The following is a 16,793-nucleotide window of genomic DNA, read 5'->3' on the forward strand; positions in this document are numbered from 1 at the left end:
ACAAGTTGCACTCTGACATGCCGGTCTGCATTATATAAAACAACTTGTTGCGCTCTCACTGCAAAGATCCCATGTGTCTCTGATGGACTACTCTGTGGTTATGGCCATCATCGGTAAATATAGAGCATCTGTCAGTAAGATCACTCCATTACACATCCAAAACTAATCTTTCCCATAAACATGTAAGGTTTCCTGGAAGAGCAACTTTTGAAAGATATATCTGTAATTTCTGAACTACTCTACCCCCTCATGGCCACTTTTTTTATTTTATTTTACCACCACCACTATAACTCACACAAGCACTCACACGCAAGTCTTAAAGCTCAAAATGACACTATAAGAATACGACATGTACCTGTACAGTCACATGTAAAACATGTAAAAACTACATTGAGGTACCCTGACAACCAGCTAATTTCAGCTGTCATCTCAAAAACCTGTCAACTGAAGTGTACAGGAAACAAGGAGGTGTGAAAGCTGTGTGACCAACTAACCCTTACACGAGCCCATGTGGAACCAGCATGCACTGCTCTGCCACATTTTCTTCACCTGCTGCGCTCCGCTCTGGTACATAATGGTAACCCTTGTGAGGTCACTTACACAAAAGCCAAAGGATACCAGACAATCAAAATGGCTCTGATACTGGCTCTACTGATGCCCACTGTGCTGTCAGAAGCCAACAAAGCCAGGAAAGCCCTGCATGGTGCACTGACATTTTATCACAAGAATTACAGCACATGCTTTTCTGTTTCTTTGACTGTTTTAAAATCCATGACATTTTTGTTTGATGGCTGAAGCTGACATTGAAGTCGTTAAAATTTGCAGCCTCACAAGCAAAATACGAGACAAATCGTCACAGCCCAGCTGCTGTGGCATCTTCTTTGGTAACAATTGAAATTTTCAAGCCATGGTTGATGATGGGAAGTCTAATCCTTACAAACGAGTTAGACAAGACAAAAGCATCACTCAAGCAGAGCGTCAACAGACTTTACAAGAAGCTGAATAGCAGGAGAAGAGGTTACAAATTACTTTCTATACAACATTTTAAAGGTCCCATATTCTATAAAGTGAGCTTTCCATGATTTGATTATAAAACAGGTCTTGGCTCTATATTAATACTGTTAAAGTATCAAAGCGCTCAGTCCACAGAGAAAAGCACACAGCCCATATTTAGATACTGAGCCTCAAAACGAGCCATCAGGACTTCTGTAACTTTGTGATGTCACAGCAAAGCAGTCACTGCCCTCAACCATGCCCAAAACCCAGCCAACCATCCAACCTTGCAGGATTTGGTCTCTCTGAGTGTTTTCTTGAAATCTGTTATATTTTCATTCAATCACTCAGAAAACAATCAGAAGAGAGGCTCAGAGACTCGCTTCTGATTGGCTCATTGACCAGTTGTTACTAGAGCTCCTTAGAGAGGAGACGTATAACTACACTGATATGGTTTTTGGCTCTTAGAACCACAATTAATTTCTTCTTATAGATATCAATACTAAAAATAAGACACTGGAAAAGTGTAAAATATGGGACCTTTAAAATCCATATATAGTAACAGTGTTTTAATATGGGACCTTTAAAATACATATATAGTAACAGTGTTGCTAATATTTTTTTTCATGTGTCAGAGTGGAAGCATTTCATGAAACTTCAGCGAAATAATCTTCTATTATGACCTTTGCAGTTATTCAGATGGCAAAACTTATAAATAAAATTAGACACTAAAGCTTGTGTTGAAGTGAAAGTGTGGTACTCGAAAATCCCACATACTGTACGTCAAGTGAAGCTTTTTTTTATGTCTTTCACCAAACACACTCCTACAGCACTTACTCACTGAGCTGTGCTGAGCTCCTGCCTAAGTACTATCCATTACTGTACTATGCCAGAAGGAATGCAAACATATGTGCACCTCCTTACAAGATGCTTTTTCCTCAGGGTTGTCCCGCATGAGATTGGACACTAACATTAGAACAGAGCCACAGCATTTGTTTAGCTCAAGTTGTACATCAAATTTTAATCTACTTGCTTGAGTGGAGTAAGTTTGTAATTTATTTATCTATTTATTTATATTCATTATACTAATGCCAATGTACGACTATATTTTGATCAAATGGTGATGATGGCATTGTTTTTGTTTCAAGTGGCTTGTGTTTCATTCATGACTCATACAACAATGTGAAGATCTATCACTTGTGTGAATATTTCCTGTTAAAACCCACAAACCACAATGGATTTATATGTGTGACAACATGACTAATATCCACACCCTTGTTAACAATTGCCGTGAAATTGATAATTCAGCTTGTGCCAATCTAGACAAAAATAGAATATCAAGAAAACCAACAAACTTAAATATCAGAACTTCTTGCTTGTGAAGCTGATTGGTGGGCAGTAGTCCTAAGCTTGTGCCATCTTTACGTGTGTGACAACCAGTTAAAAGATCCTGGTGTGTGAGCTTTCTGTAAGGGGAATAGTGCATTTTAAACATCCATTTAATTTGTCATTTAAAATATGGCACATCATGTACAAACAAATCAACAACGGGATCCTCGTGCCAACTCCACAGAAATCCCTGGGAATGTGCATCGTTTAATGAAAAAGGGACAATTTCCATCTTTAGAAAGTGAAAGCAATTACATTAGAAAGTATACTAATTTAGAAATAGCCCAGTTGTAGTTGTAAGCCTGCTTGCACAGCCTGCAGTTCCTCTTAAGCTGCACATGGCAGTTTATTGTGATGACAGCAATTAAATACCCTAGTGATTTCTGTGCAAGCAGTATTACGATTTATCCTACTGTGTGCTCTGCTCTCTAGAGCTGGATGGAAACAGGGTTTTATGAATCCAGTGTCAGTGCACCAGAGGAATGCGGCGCACATAAACTAGCCCATTCTCTAAGAAGCAGCTATGAAACAGAGGATAAACCACACAAGTGGTTAACGTGACACAGGAGGACCTCAGGGGGGCTAACATAATACACAATATTCTCCCAAGCTTAAAGCGGACAATGAATACAGCCACTATCCTCACCACTAGATTTAATTCTCAAATGGGGAATATGTGTTTGTGACCACACACTACATAACAGGACTGACTAGGTTTCACACTATATGGCACAGGGGACAACAAAGCATGGCCCAAATTAGAAGCAGTGTGCTACGTATGTCAGATTTGTGCCTCATCAGCATTCCCTCAATCTCTCCCTGCGGCTTTCCTTCTGCCACATCCAAGCTGGGTGTTCGGTTTAGTGTAGTAAAAACCTGTTAGTTTCAGATGAAGCCCTATAGTGTTTAATAAAAACACCAGTCAGTACCGAGTGTGTACTATCAGTCGAAAGTTCCACAATTTAATTCTGTGTAGAACTACAAGGCAGACATAAAGGACAGTAATCAAGTAGTCATAGATTATATAATTTTAGCTTGTATCATCTTATGTATGGTAGTTTTGCTCATGTACATGTGACATGACATGGATGTTGCTGCAGTGCAAGACTCTCATTTGTATTTAGAGAATACCTAAAGGCAAAATATATATCTATATATTTTTTACATGATGACAACTCGTATATTAGTCCAAGGATTTTACAACCATTCACAGTGTTGGAACCACAGTGGTAACGGTGGTGATTTTCTATTTCAAATACAATATTCAAAGTGGAGTGACATTTATTGTATTTATTCACATTTTTCTCTGTCAAGGAAACTGTATGTGTATTGACAATGGAAATGCCACTTACCTTGGGAGATAGAAAAATCAATCTCAGCATTTTTTAATGGGGAATGGTTTTGCGTGTGTGTGTGTGTGTGTGTGTGTGTGTGTGTGTGTGTGTGTGTGTGTGTGTGTGTCAGTGTCAGTGTTATTCATGTATATATCGCTACAGCTTAGACTTGTAGTAGCAGAACATCTGACATTGCAATCGCTGTGATTCCTGTTCACAGTGTAAAACTTCACACTGCACATCCACAAGGCAGTTTGAAGACTTACCTGTTCAGGTGATGCATCACAAGTATATGATAAGAGATAGCATTGAATATAACACAATATTTTAGTTTTGGTGTAAATAAATGGAAATGTACCAAAACTGCCTACAATAATTTGTGAAATCAGAACTAATAACATAGTAAATGTCAAAGCAACAACATGAGCAAAATCAAGTAATAAGTTGAAGTAATACGATTCCAAGTGGAACACTTGAATGCCATAGTGTTAATCACTACTTTTTAAATTTGAAGCTACACAGTGTGATTACATCATTTTCCATTTAGTAAAGTAAACACAGTGGCATTCAAGCTGCCTCAATTCAGTAAGATGATGATGACTTGCTAAATTTGGATTTACTTCAGTAACCAACTTGAAAGAATCAAAGTTTTACCTTGAATGCTCAGTAGGGACCTTAGAAGCCAAGCTTCCCCTCTCTGCCCTGAGGAGGAGAGTCAAACGGGAAAGATCAGAAGTCCACTTACCCCACAGGGAGAGGAGGTGAGGATCACAGCCAGGATGGGAGGCCCACAACACTATGATCAAGCCTCACCCGCAACCCCAAACCCATTACTTGAATAATAAAAAGAGCGTAGTTACCCCTGGGTGGTGGTGTACTGGAACTAGGACAGCAACTATTGTGTTCATATGCCCATATGAGTCTCATTTATGATTCCCATGCATCAAGCAGAAAAGAAACAGGTGGCACAGCTTAAACAGGTGAATGCAAAGCCAAAGCGGCACCTACCTTGAAAAGCTTTCATTAATAGTTGAGAAAGCAATTTTAAAAAATGCCAATGACTTTATATACTTCATTTCTCATGAGTATATAATGCCACAAACACTGCTGTCATAGTTTTGTAATTAAAAGTGTAGTACCTTTACTTTTACCTATGAGATTTGATGAAATGTTCCATGAAGAAAGCAGATTCCAGACAAAAAGGGAGAACAAAAGGAGAGGAGACACCGATAAGTGTCATGGTCAAGTTGGAAAAGGACAGAGGAGAGGAGAGAGAGGCTTGATGGCTACATATATGTGTAAATACAAGAGAGGAAATGTGAGACAGCAAAGTGGACTAACAATGGACAGTGGAGGGAGAAGAACAATACTTCACATCCTTGCTCCGCTGCATGATAAAGATATGCAGCAGCCACAGAAATGGAAAGATGAAGATAAAATGGATGGACTGTCTGTGCAGACGCTCGCAACATGCATTACAGCAGTGAGGACAGATGAGGATTAGCTTAAAAATTCAGTAAGCCACCACCATGCGTTATGTCCTAATAATGTTGATGCAAATGTCCCTTTACTTGAACTGCGTCATCATAAAACATCAGCATGTACAGTAGATGTGAATAATTAAAACAAAACAAAGAGAAGATGGAGGGAAATGACACGGCTACCCAGCAGAGTGGTGAGTTGAAAGCCAAATGAGTTCGGAAAAAGGGGTCATCCAAAAAAAAAAAAAGAAATCACTGGGAGAATGAACATCAACTAGGTCATTCAAAATAAGTGAAATGACAGCCCATATATGAAGCTTCAAGCCTGAGCATTGCACAAGAGTTTGAGGCACACACATTTCCAAGCACAATGGGAGCAGGAGGGACAATGGAGGAATGACAGGATAAAGGAACAGAGCTCATACCTTGGTCGCCCATCATCAGGTGTGCCAGACCTTAAAGGAAAACAAGAGCACAGTCAGCAGAGAACAAGGGATCATGGGAAGCTGTGTGACACTGACACGCAGGCATCTCTTTCAGAGCAGATGTCTGTGTTACTTGAGGAGCGTTGGGATAAGGGAAGAGTGGGACGGAGAGAAACAGAATAGGATGCACAGACAGGGTTAGCATGATGAGCATTCGGTCAACCAAAGCAGGTTGCAATGCATCATCAGCCACTTACTAGACATCACTCAGAAATCTAAATTCAGGTTGACCTGTTTTTTGACCTGAGAAGTATGCAGACTGTCATCCTACATACCACTGACAGAGCAATCCCTATAGGCAAATATAGCTGAAGACTGCTTTACCTTGACCTTCAACAACAACAGTCAAGTGTCCACGTAACATTTGAGTCATACAGAGAAAAAAAAGGATGATTGGACATGGTCTGGTCACTGTGCCATTCTGAGTAGTAAATTACTTAAATCAGCAGTACAACTGCAGCCTGTTATGTTCATTTTATTGACACAGTTAACCAGTATTACCCATGAACACTAGGCTGTAGCCACAGCACTGAATGCTATGTTTGGCTAGTGGATCAATTTCCTCTCAGTAGTTCTTCTGGCAGTCAGGTAGCATATTTCTAATGTTGCATTTAAACATTTTAACCCTTTGAACAACACCTGAAATCTGAAAACGCCAATACCTGTTTGCTGCCATTGAATCTGCTTGCTAGCTAGCTGCCTGGCTAGCAAAAACTAGTTGTTATAGGAAGGGGCTCTACGCTAACCGCAAACTAGCTAATTCCAGTGCTTTCAGTTAGCAAGCTTTTATTTCTGTCATTAGCCTGTTTACAAATATGGGTCATTTCAATCAAAAATTAGCAGCAATTCAGTGTGTCTCCATGGAAACCGAAACCTCATATTTTATGACAGTATACTTACCAACAAGAGATTTCTCATATTCAGCCAAATAAAAACTGCCCTTAAAACTAATTAAGAAAGCTAGCTTATCACACAGCATTAGCTTATGATAGCAATTACAAGGAAGAAACAGTAGGCTAAGGTAAGCAAAAAGTTAAGCACAAGACTTTACATTTAGTATATTTAAATTAGACTCATTCAAATAATCACATCTTTACATTTTAAATTATTTTATTGATACTGATATAAAGAATAGCCTATATTATTTTGTTTAGTGGTATGATTAACACAAGTCTCTATACCTTAATTACAGTATTTCTTGGCTAAACCTTTCTAGATGATTTTTACTTTTTTTTACTTTCTTTTTGATTGATTTGAATTCAGCCTCTCAGTTAACCTAGAATTAATAGCTCATCCGTGTATGAGTGTTGCCGTCAGGGTCCAACGCCCTCCTGTTCTTTGTTAGTGAGGCAATAAAACTGAGCACCAAATTTACACCTGAGATAAAAGCATTTACAGTTGGTAGCTTAGAAAAGCAGCCGTACTCCAATGCTACTGGAAAACCCCTTTAATCTAACAGTGGGTCTACTTTTTTTTTTTTTTATCACATACACAAAAAATATCACAGTAAGCTCTGCAATGTCACACATTATATGACACAAACAGTATGTGCCCAATCATCTTTTTTTTTTACACGTCAATAGAATATTTTATTCAATTTACATTACAGCAAAACCTTTAAGTAATTAAATAGTATTTTTAAAAAGAAAGATTTTCATTATCATTTAAGTTTTGGAAAATTTATGAAATGCCCAATAAAAAAAACAGAATAACAATGATAACCAGATTAATCAGACTTACCACACCAGTAATATCAATACCATAGCCAGTATAAAACATTGGCTTACATTTATTTGAGGAGCCTCAGTGAACATGACAATGTGTAGCACACAAATTTTTAGCAAGAATGGAAACCAACAATTACAGTAATATACCCACCTTCAGTATAGTTGTCTTCTGGAGGCACGGACAAGCAAAGAAAAAGAGAGGAAGACATTCATTAAGCAGCATGCAGACTAGTACTGGCCATTGCATGTCGTAACCATGCAAGGCATTAAACGTCACATGCAAGTGACCTATTGTAACCCCTGCAGAGGAAAGGCCGATTTATGCATAGGCTTCTATTTTGTTGTCCTCCATTTTGCTTATACACTGACCTGGAATACAGGACAGAGCTGAAACTGAATAGGCCCTTCTGATTATTTCATATAACCTTGAAGAATTAATTTGTGTCAAACAAATCTTTTGTTAAAGAAAAAAAACTGGCATCACAGTTTAATGATTTATGAACCAGTATTGATCATGAGGGATAAGATGGTGTGGAGATAAAAAGCAGAGCTTGACGCTGGAGGCTGGTTCATCCTGTTGTGTTAGGCTCTTTAAATCTTTTATTTATCTGCCTTTTTTTCTAAACATGATGGATTGTACCTGTGGTATCAACAATTATTTAATTCAGCAGACTCAGAATCTGTGTACTTTCTGTTTGTTTCCTAAATGAAAAGCTGCTCTATATCACACATGATGAAATGCACTGCGAGAGAAAATAACCTAAATAAATAGAGTTGGCTGTGGTAAAGCACAATGCCTCTAAGGTATCAAAACGGGCAGTGGGGTCTTGTGTTACTGGAACTCTATTCAGGTGATTTGGTCACATTACTGAAAGCAATGACTAGTGAGCACATATTGGAAATGCAAAAGGAGATTGGCTCCCAAATGAAACTGCTGTAACTTTAACTTCAGCAATCAAAGTGAGGTTTGTGGAGGTGAGGAAACTGCCATGTAAAATCCGTCACACTAATAAATGAGACCAAGAGAAGAATTACATGTTGGTAACGTAATTGCAAACAGGTGAGGTAACCATCATGCTACCAGTGGGGAAATTAATTGGTTTGACAAAATGATGTGACTGGAAACATGCAAAACCAATGGAATGAGAGTGTGTTAGGGCCCATAGACTGCCTATAAAAAGAACAAAAAAAATGGTCAGTCAACAGTTCTTTCCATCAATAAGTGCTTATGATTTGTCTGGAGACTGATTCAGGATTAAATATTCAAATATTTTAAATCATAAAAGCAGAAATACACAAAATGGTATAAAAAGAAAAATAGAATTTGATGATATTTCACAATTTTTTCAAAAAAACAATCATGAACTGAAATTATGCATGCAATGTCTAATCAATACTTGTACAACAAAAGGAATGGTCCTGTCAATCCAGTTACTGTAACCATGCAGCCAGATAGGCACAAAAGGCCAATTTCCACTGCAAAATAAACTCCTACCTCTTCAAAATGGTTTCTTGCCCAGATTCAAGCGATTTTTTGACTCAAAACTTACCATGGCCACAGGCTCCCCTTCCAAATCAGACACCATGCACAAACACCGATCCAAATCATCATTTTGTGAACAAATTACAGGACAGTTAATCACATCACAAGATCATTTTGTTTGTGTAAAAATTCATTTTACATGTAAGTTGTTCATAATGTGAATATTGCCTGAGTAAAATAGAAATCATTTTAATTTATTGTGCAGCTTTATGTGTCAAGTGAGTCCAAGTGACTAATTTTTAATACTTTGGACATCAAGATAAAAGAGAGTCTATTGTGAAGGGAACTAAAAAGTGCACTTTGTTCACAAAACGTTAGGTTGATGATGAGAAGCACGCTGCTGAAAAAGCATTCTGACAAGGCAGGCATGAAGCTGGCAGTTGCAAAGTGACCACATGAGAAGAGAAAAGTAAAAGAATCAAGACCATTTGCTGACATCAAGACCCCAAAGACTGACATTGACCTGTACATTTTGCCACAATAACTAAGAATTTCTCCCGCTGCATTTCACTTCAGAAAGTGGCCTTTTTTAAGAACACTATTTTGATAGTTTGTTTTAGATTGTGTATGAGGTTACTGTGCAATTAACACTTTATTTTAGTGATTCCCTTCCTGTAATTATTGGTGATCAAAATCAAATTAAAATGAGGTTTAGAGGTACAATGATTAATTTATCCTATTACTTAAATACAGCTTAAGAGGCATGCAGCAGACGGTATCATTATATTACAATTTAAACCCCAACAGGCAAGATACAGACATAATTATGAACAGCAAGTTTATAACTGTGATACGTAAAAAACCACGGTAAAGGTGTTCAGAGAATTTCATTGGATGGAGGATTATATTTCAACCATTTAAGCAAATTTGTGTCTAGTAGTGTAATGTAATTCCTTTGAATCAAACTTCAGCAGTGTTTATTGGCCACAATAGACGCGGTTTCATTTGGTAGCGTTCTGAAGAAAAGAAGCTTTCCTCTAACAGCAGTATCACCTGACAGGGACCATTAAAACAAGCCCCCTATCATACAGACACACACACACACACACACACACACACACACACACACAGAGACACACACACACACTCAGACACACAAACACACACACTTTCTTTCACAAATGTACCCAGCTGGTTACATCCTAATCCAGAGACGTAAATCCATTTAATCCCCTTGACAAAGTGATCCCAGTGCTATTGTGCTGGTAACACTAAACCAAAATGCACTCAACTGTCTATCAGACGATCTGCATCTCTGATGGTCTTGTGCTGTTGGTCATGCACACGGTGTATGGCTCATGGAAAATAATTACATTACTATCCAGGTTGATGCCTCACTGAACGAAACATCTGGTGTGCGACAAAAAAAGAAAGAAAGAAAGAAAAAGAAAACTCAAGGATGGTAAATAATCATATGAATCAATTCTCTCTTCTGTTGGATTTGCCCCCTGCAGATATGATTCTAACACCCCAATATAACCTTGACCCTCTGACTGTTAGCTCATGAGTGTGGCAACTGATCCAAAGTGACAGTCAGTGGAAAGTCAAATGAGCCACTCTCATCCCACCATTATACACTGCACTGGCTACCATCAGCCAGCTCCACCAAATGCCATTAAGACTGAATGCAGTTGGCTGAGGAGACATGGCAAGAGCAAGGAGGGTTATGGATGATACATTTCACATAAAGGAACATGTGTCACATTCACTAGACTGAACATCCAGCAATAGATATAATCCATTTTTCTCTGCCATTTGGCGATTTTAGAACATCCTGTCTGCTTGAATCAACCTTTTGTCATCTACTCTTAATGTCATTACCACTGGAATGCTTTAGGTTTGCTGGAATGTATTCCATCTCTATTATTGCCTTGTTTCAGCTGGATTTACAGTGAAAAATCCAAATTCAAGACATGGTTATTACAAGCACTGCCTTCATGTCAAGAAGCATAAAGGTAATACACCCTGAAATTAAATGGTTGAATCTGTTTGATTACAGTCATGATCCTGGTCTCTTCTCATTAATATAAATCACACTGAGATAAATTTACAGAGGCAAATGTGATTGAAATGTAAGGTCTGTTTACACCTATTTTCTTTTGCTTTTGCTTTTCCGTCACACATACAACCACGAGGCTTTGTGCTTTCAAATACTTTCTGTTTTGTCAAGGCTGAGTAAAGATTCAACTGCATGCCATCACAAATAAGGTAGCTGACATCCACCCACCACCCAGGCTGCACTCACGCTGCTGCTTGTTAACAATGACCCACAACGGGACAATAGCCACAACTGGTTTTTTCCCCCCTTTCAATTCTTTATTCAAAGATGGTGTGTAAACATAGCTATGCCTTACAGTAACTGCTTTCAGTTAAAAAGTTCTGTCTGCAGCTTGTTCTCAGAGAACCTAATTGTGTGTGTAATGTAGCAGCTCTTAAACAAATGGCCCCATTCTCTCCTAAAAAGTTGTGTATTTTAAAAATGAAAATCTGAGAGTCAGACTTTACCTTAAACTTTTAAAAAAAAAAAAAAAGAAGTTTGACACAAAAAAAAATGTGTGTTCATGTTCTGCATCCATAATGGAGCATTTCATGCAGTGATTATTCAGGGAACTGTAGCACCATGCTTTTATTCTTTCAGTGTTATGCATATTTGGTAGACTGGTCAGTTTGGGAGAGAGAGCCACTCAAATAAGGGCATGTTGTATAATATAAAAATGTCTTATTGGTGTAATTAAATAAAAAGAAGGAATATGTTAAATAAAGTTTAATAATATGAATTATTAAGCAACTGACACTTCCTAATGAAAGCAGTTCAATTCCATTTTAAATAGCCTCAAACTGAAGTAGTTTATCATGCCAGCATTGCTTTAAAAAAGTGGGTCAGCTACCACCACGTTTCATTATGGAAAAGCTGAAACTCAAAGCCTCGCATTGCTAAAAATTCTACCTGAATATCCCTTTAAAGATGATGCTGCAGAGGACTTTGCAGGTTGACAGCTGCAAATGACAGTAAGAGGTAACTGACTAAAAATGTTAAAGTGACATTAAGCAAGTTGATATCCGTAAACTGCATAAAAACATGCTCATGTTTGCCAACCTGGCTCCTCAATTTAAGAGAGGAGGGAAACATGGTAAGTCCACCACTGTTAAGGAGATAGTTTGCATTTCATTCTGAAGCTTTAATTTGAAATGTATATTTGACAAATGATTAAGACAGGCTCCTGCTCACCGTCCTCTATTTTACAGCATTTTTATAATGTAACTGAGTTGAACCTAAATTACCTAAACTTGGTGAGGTGCCCCTTTAAAAAATTTTGTGCAATACAAAAGTTAATTTTTCTACTAAAACACAAACAACTGTCTATTTAAAATCTATTTATAATGTGTTGGATAAAATAAGAGCTCTTGTTTAACATTTCCCTTTTCCGCAGTGATTAATCAGGAAGTCATCTAATGTCATCATCATACACGCAGAAACAAAGAAGAACAGAAGGCATGGACTCCATTGCCAGCCCATTAGACAGTTTCAGAATTGAAAAATACGAGCAGGATTGCTGCTCTAAAATCCCCTGTCGCAAAGGCGCTTTAAGGGAAAATGTAAAAGCCTTGCAGCAAAGGTTAGAGCTACCAAAAGATCGATTTGTTGTTAAATTACAATTTGGACCAAATCAAGAGTAATGAATATAAGTGAGGGCTCATCTCTTAGTACCACAGTCTAAATCTAATGCATCTATCTAACAGAGGAGTGTTAGTGGCATTACACAGCTCACCATCTCCCTCATTATCCTCCTCAAGCAACAGAAAGGGCGGAGAGAGAGGAAATGGGCTGAGTGACCAGCCACTCTCATGGAAATTGATAGCTCCCACACCTGTGGCTTTACTGCACGATTTCTATTCTCAACAGCTGAAACGGTCAACAGTGCCACATGTACGACTGGAGAGCAACACACTGCACACTATGAGATCAACCTACCGACACTGGATTCCCTCAAAATGGGACAGTGTCCAGTTACACAAAATAACAACCACTGTACAAAGAATTTCTCATTACACCACAATATGTTAGTATTAATGGTGATTTTTATCTGTCTGATACCTGACTGCAGACTTGTTAAAGGAATAGTTCAACATTTTGGTAGCTGCTCTTATTCACTTTGTGTTGGAAAATTACATGAGAAGATCAATACCTCTCTCATTTCTTTGTTAGTCTAACATAAGGCTAACACCTATTAGTTTGGCATAGTAGTTGGTTTTCTGCACATTTTTGCATGGATTAAACAAACATGGTAATGTGTGTTCATTTATGAGCTTTAGAGGTGCCATTAGATTTGGGCAGAGCCAGGCTAGCTGTGTAGGGAGAGGTCTAACTGATTAGCATGCTAACTTCCGTATAAGGAAAGACATGACAGAGAGAAGAGTTAATTTTGCTTTCCAGCCCTGGAGATAACTCTTGGCGAGTAAAGGAATTAAGTCTGATACTGAACTTGCAACGTTTCTTCTAGACTGACAAGTGAACAGCTGCTAATGCTACCGATGCCTTTGTAGCAATAGCAAAACTTACAAATAGCTCCTTTAAAAAAAGTTAACAGTTAAACTCTGATAGAAACGGATGTCTAACCAAATATTTTCTGTATGTTTTTTTTTTCTATGACGGTCACACAGACACTTGAAAAAAAATATATGTATTAGTGTTAGTGATTTAATCAATCTTTTATGCAGCTACTGTGTGGTTCTCTGGACGGATGGTTTGTGGACAATATATTCCAATCCAGATATTTCTACAGAGACAGACCAAAGGGAAGAGGATTGTGGGAGCAGATGTGCTGAAGTCTTCTCCATTCTTTTACATCTTGCGGGTTAGAGTGATCCAACAGGATAATCAGACCAGCTTATACAGTAGTTCTAATAACCTTAATCCCAGGATTGACGATATCTAGGATAGTATTACAGATGTGGAGTAAATCTTTTTTTTTTTGAGATGCAGTGGCTGTTAAAGACTTGAGTATTAGACCTGACAGAGGACTTAAGAAATCAATGTAAACTGCAAGTTTTTAAGAATTAGCTCAGCTTATTTGTAAGTTGTTATAAAAGATCTCACGGCATCATGATTGAGGAATATACACCAATGTTCACCAAGCACCTTTTCCTGACTAAATACGCTCAGCAGTTGCTTAAGGAAACTGTAGCTGTGGCTCCCACTGTTGACGTGTGACAAATCCCTATCTGAAGAGCAGCTCCTCTGCTCAAGTAAAAAAAAAAAAAAGTATTAATAAAGCACACTGAGCATTAAACACAGCTAAGCTCTAAGTTATGTTAACATTAAACTGCATCCTTTTCCATTACAAATGACAAACAATACAGAACTGTGAAAGAAAAAAAAAATACCTGATGAAAAAGCAAACAGTGATTTGTGCCAGAGAAAGCTGCATTGACTGCAGTACTGATTCAATCATCTTATTATAGACTCCATAATCTATATTAAGAGTAAAAATATGGATATTGCAAGGGGGAGAAGTCTCATACTCCTGCTTAAGGTAGAATAAACCCCGAAATGTGACACATAACCTACACTACACAGTAGTCAAGTGAGGTATATTTGTACTGTTACAGTCACAAAAGCCTTCAAAGTCATGAAAAGTGTTCCTGAAAACTGATTTGTCTTGGCTCCATCATTAGCGTGACAGCTTTCAAATTATTGCAGTGCACTTTTGACTTGCTTTTAGTATTTCAGTCGACTCTCATGAAGGATGACAACCAACCAGCAGCATCAAAGGCAACTTGTGTTCAAAGTGAAAATATCATCTACAGCCTGGAATTTAAAGAAGCATTTTTTTTTTCTTTTTGCCTCTATGCAGGTTTACTCTGTATCAGTTTAGGGAAGATCAAAACATTCAGATTGCAGAGAAAAATGCACTCAAAAATGCAAAGTGAAAAACAACCAAAGATGAAAAAATTGTTTCAAATTCATGACAGTGGCTGAAAGATATTCAATGAATTATGCATCTTATGATATACTTACTGTAAGCTCCATATGTTAGCTTAGCATGCTCCAATGACAAACATACTGTACAGCCCTGTTTAATGCGAGCGCGCGCGCGCGCGCGTGTGTGTGTGCCATGGATATTTGGACGTGTTTATTTGTGCTGTGGGACGAATCCCGTTAAAGGAGGAGCTTGGTGTCAAAGAATTTCACAAACACCCTTTGACAGTCGGGAGCAGTTGTATTTAAACAAGGCAAAAATCCTCCGGGAAAATCCCTCTAATCTTTTGATCCCAATAGGCGATCTGTCTTTGGACTCCGAGACAGCAGTATACTGTTAATCTGCTTTTGTCTGAATGAAGCTGCTTCTAGACAGAGTGACACTTTCAGAGATACGGTGAGGTCACATGGTTTGTGTGCACATACAATGACAGACATGCCTGAAAGGGAGAGCTCAATCAAATTAAGAATTCATCTTCCTATATGCAGTGTGGGCCAAAGCAGTTTCAGTCATGTACGTAAACGTGAGGAAAGTCACTGAATACTTAAAGCCACGTGATCAAAAATCATATAGACTATGCTTTATACATGGAGCCAACCATATAAATCATTTACAAATGATAGTGCTGCTTTGGAGATGTCAAACACAAGCTACTTCAAGAAATCACTGAATTTACTGATGATTTTCCATTTGTGGAAAAATGATTTTTGTTAGCTTGTCTCATCACGTGTTCTCCTCCACACTTCTGTGTACAGGTGAGTAAAAATCACTGTTCCTGTATATTCATCCAAATTCCAAAACTAGATTGATATAAAATCACCTGATGTGTCTTCTACAAATACCGAACTTTACCAGAATATTAAGATTAGCCACAAGACATTTCATGCCAATTTCTTCACACTATTGTTGCTTCCAGTGTGTTATGCTGAATTGTCTTTGGGGATGCAACTTGGTGAAAACTCGGCAGTACTGACTTGGGACATAAGATCAGAGTGTAAACCAGAGAGAAATTTCACTTTGAGTTGATTTGCTTCCTCGCACAGACACAAATAGACAGTGTTCAGATGCTGAAGTGTCCAAATGTTTTTTGCTACATGTCCTGCACAGCTGCTGCAATACTTGAAGCCACAATGGTCCTGCAATGGTCGAGTTGGCCAAATTATTGACTTAGTGAATTGAGAAATATATCGTCATTCCTGTATATACAAACCAGATAGCCTTTGTCTGTCAGTATCATTGTAGCCAAAATGATAAAATGTTATATTAAAGCTGCACTAATGAATATTTTTACAGGAACAATGCATCAGATGACCAAGTGTAATGTGAAAGGAGTCGCTCTTAGAGACGAATGTAGCCTTTCAGCGTGCTTCAGCTCGCTGTACTGTTTTGGCTCACCACTATCATCAACCTCAACTCCAAATACTGCAATCAGCTGTTTTCATCTAAACAACACTGCCTGCTCACCACCAAACTGCAGACAGACCAAGTAGCTGGTGAACATACTCAATTTTGATATTCAACATACTTCCTTTAGGCGTCGCCGGGAGAGGACTTGTTTGTCAGTGACATGACTTCAGGTGAATGCTAATGTTGTTCTGTGTTTGCTGGATGAGTCAATATGGAGCTGTTGGCTACGTTCGCCAATTCAACTTTTGATAACATATCAGTGTTGTGTTTGCAACTTGTTGCATTGCCCCAAGTGGTCAAAAACAAAGAATTTCTGGTTAGCACTGGGTACACTTGCTAAGTTATAGCCTAATACATTTTTTTAAACAAAAAAAGGTTCACTAGTTTAATCCAGCTATACCTAAAATATTTTCCTGCATAGAAATTATCACATTAAAAAGAGATTACTATCTG

At 38.1% G+C, this 16,793-nt stretch overlaps 1 protein-coding gene across 18 annotated transcripts in view; it reads right to left on the minus strand.

Annotated features, from left to right (window-relative positions):
- LOC130181242 (neurexin-1a) overlaps positions 1-16,793 on the minus strand; it is a 248,404-nt gene that overhangs the window by 221,832 nt on the left and 9,779 nt on the right. For 9 of the 18 annotated variants that reach the window (XM_056395209.1, XM_056395216.1, XM_056395214.1 and 6 more), the window contains exons 3-5: positions 7,561-7,578; positions 5,623-5,652; positions 4,371-4,418 (exon numbers count right to left, since the gene is read on the minus strand). In XM_056395209.1, the coding sequence (XP_056251184.1) occupies positions 4,371-4,418; positions 5,623-5,652; positions 7,561-7,578 (96 nt within the window). The remainder of the gene's footprint in view (positions 1-4,370; positions 4,419-5,622; positions 5,653-7,560; positions 7,579-16,793) is intronic. The other 9 variants (XM_056395224.1, XM_056395220.1, XM_056395231.1 and 6 more) reach the window with 4 other exon arrangements.

The sequence above is a fragment of the Seriola aureovittata genome, chromosome 14 (assembly GCF_021018895.1).
Source record: "Seriola aureovittata isolate HTS-2021-v1 ecotype China chromosome 14, ASM2101889v1, whole genome shotgun sequence".
Taxonomy (NCBI): domain Eukaryota; kingdom Metazoa; phylum Chordata; class Actinopteri; order Carangiformes; family Carangidae; genus Seriola; species Seriola aureovittata.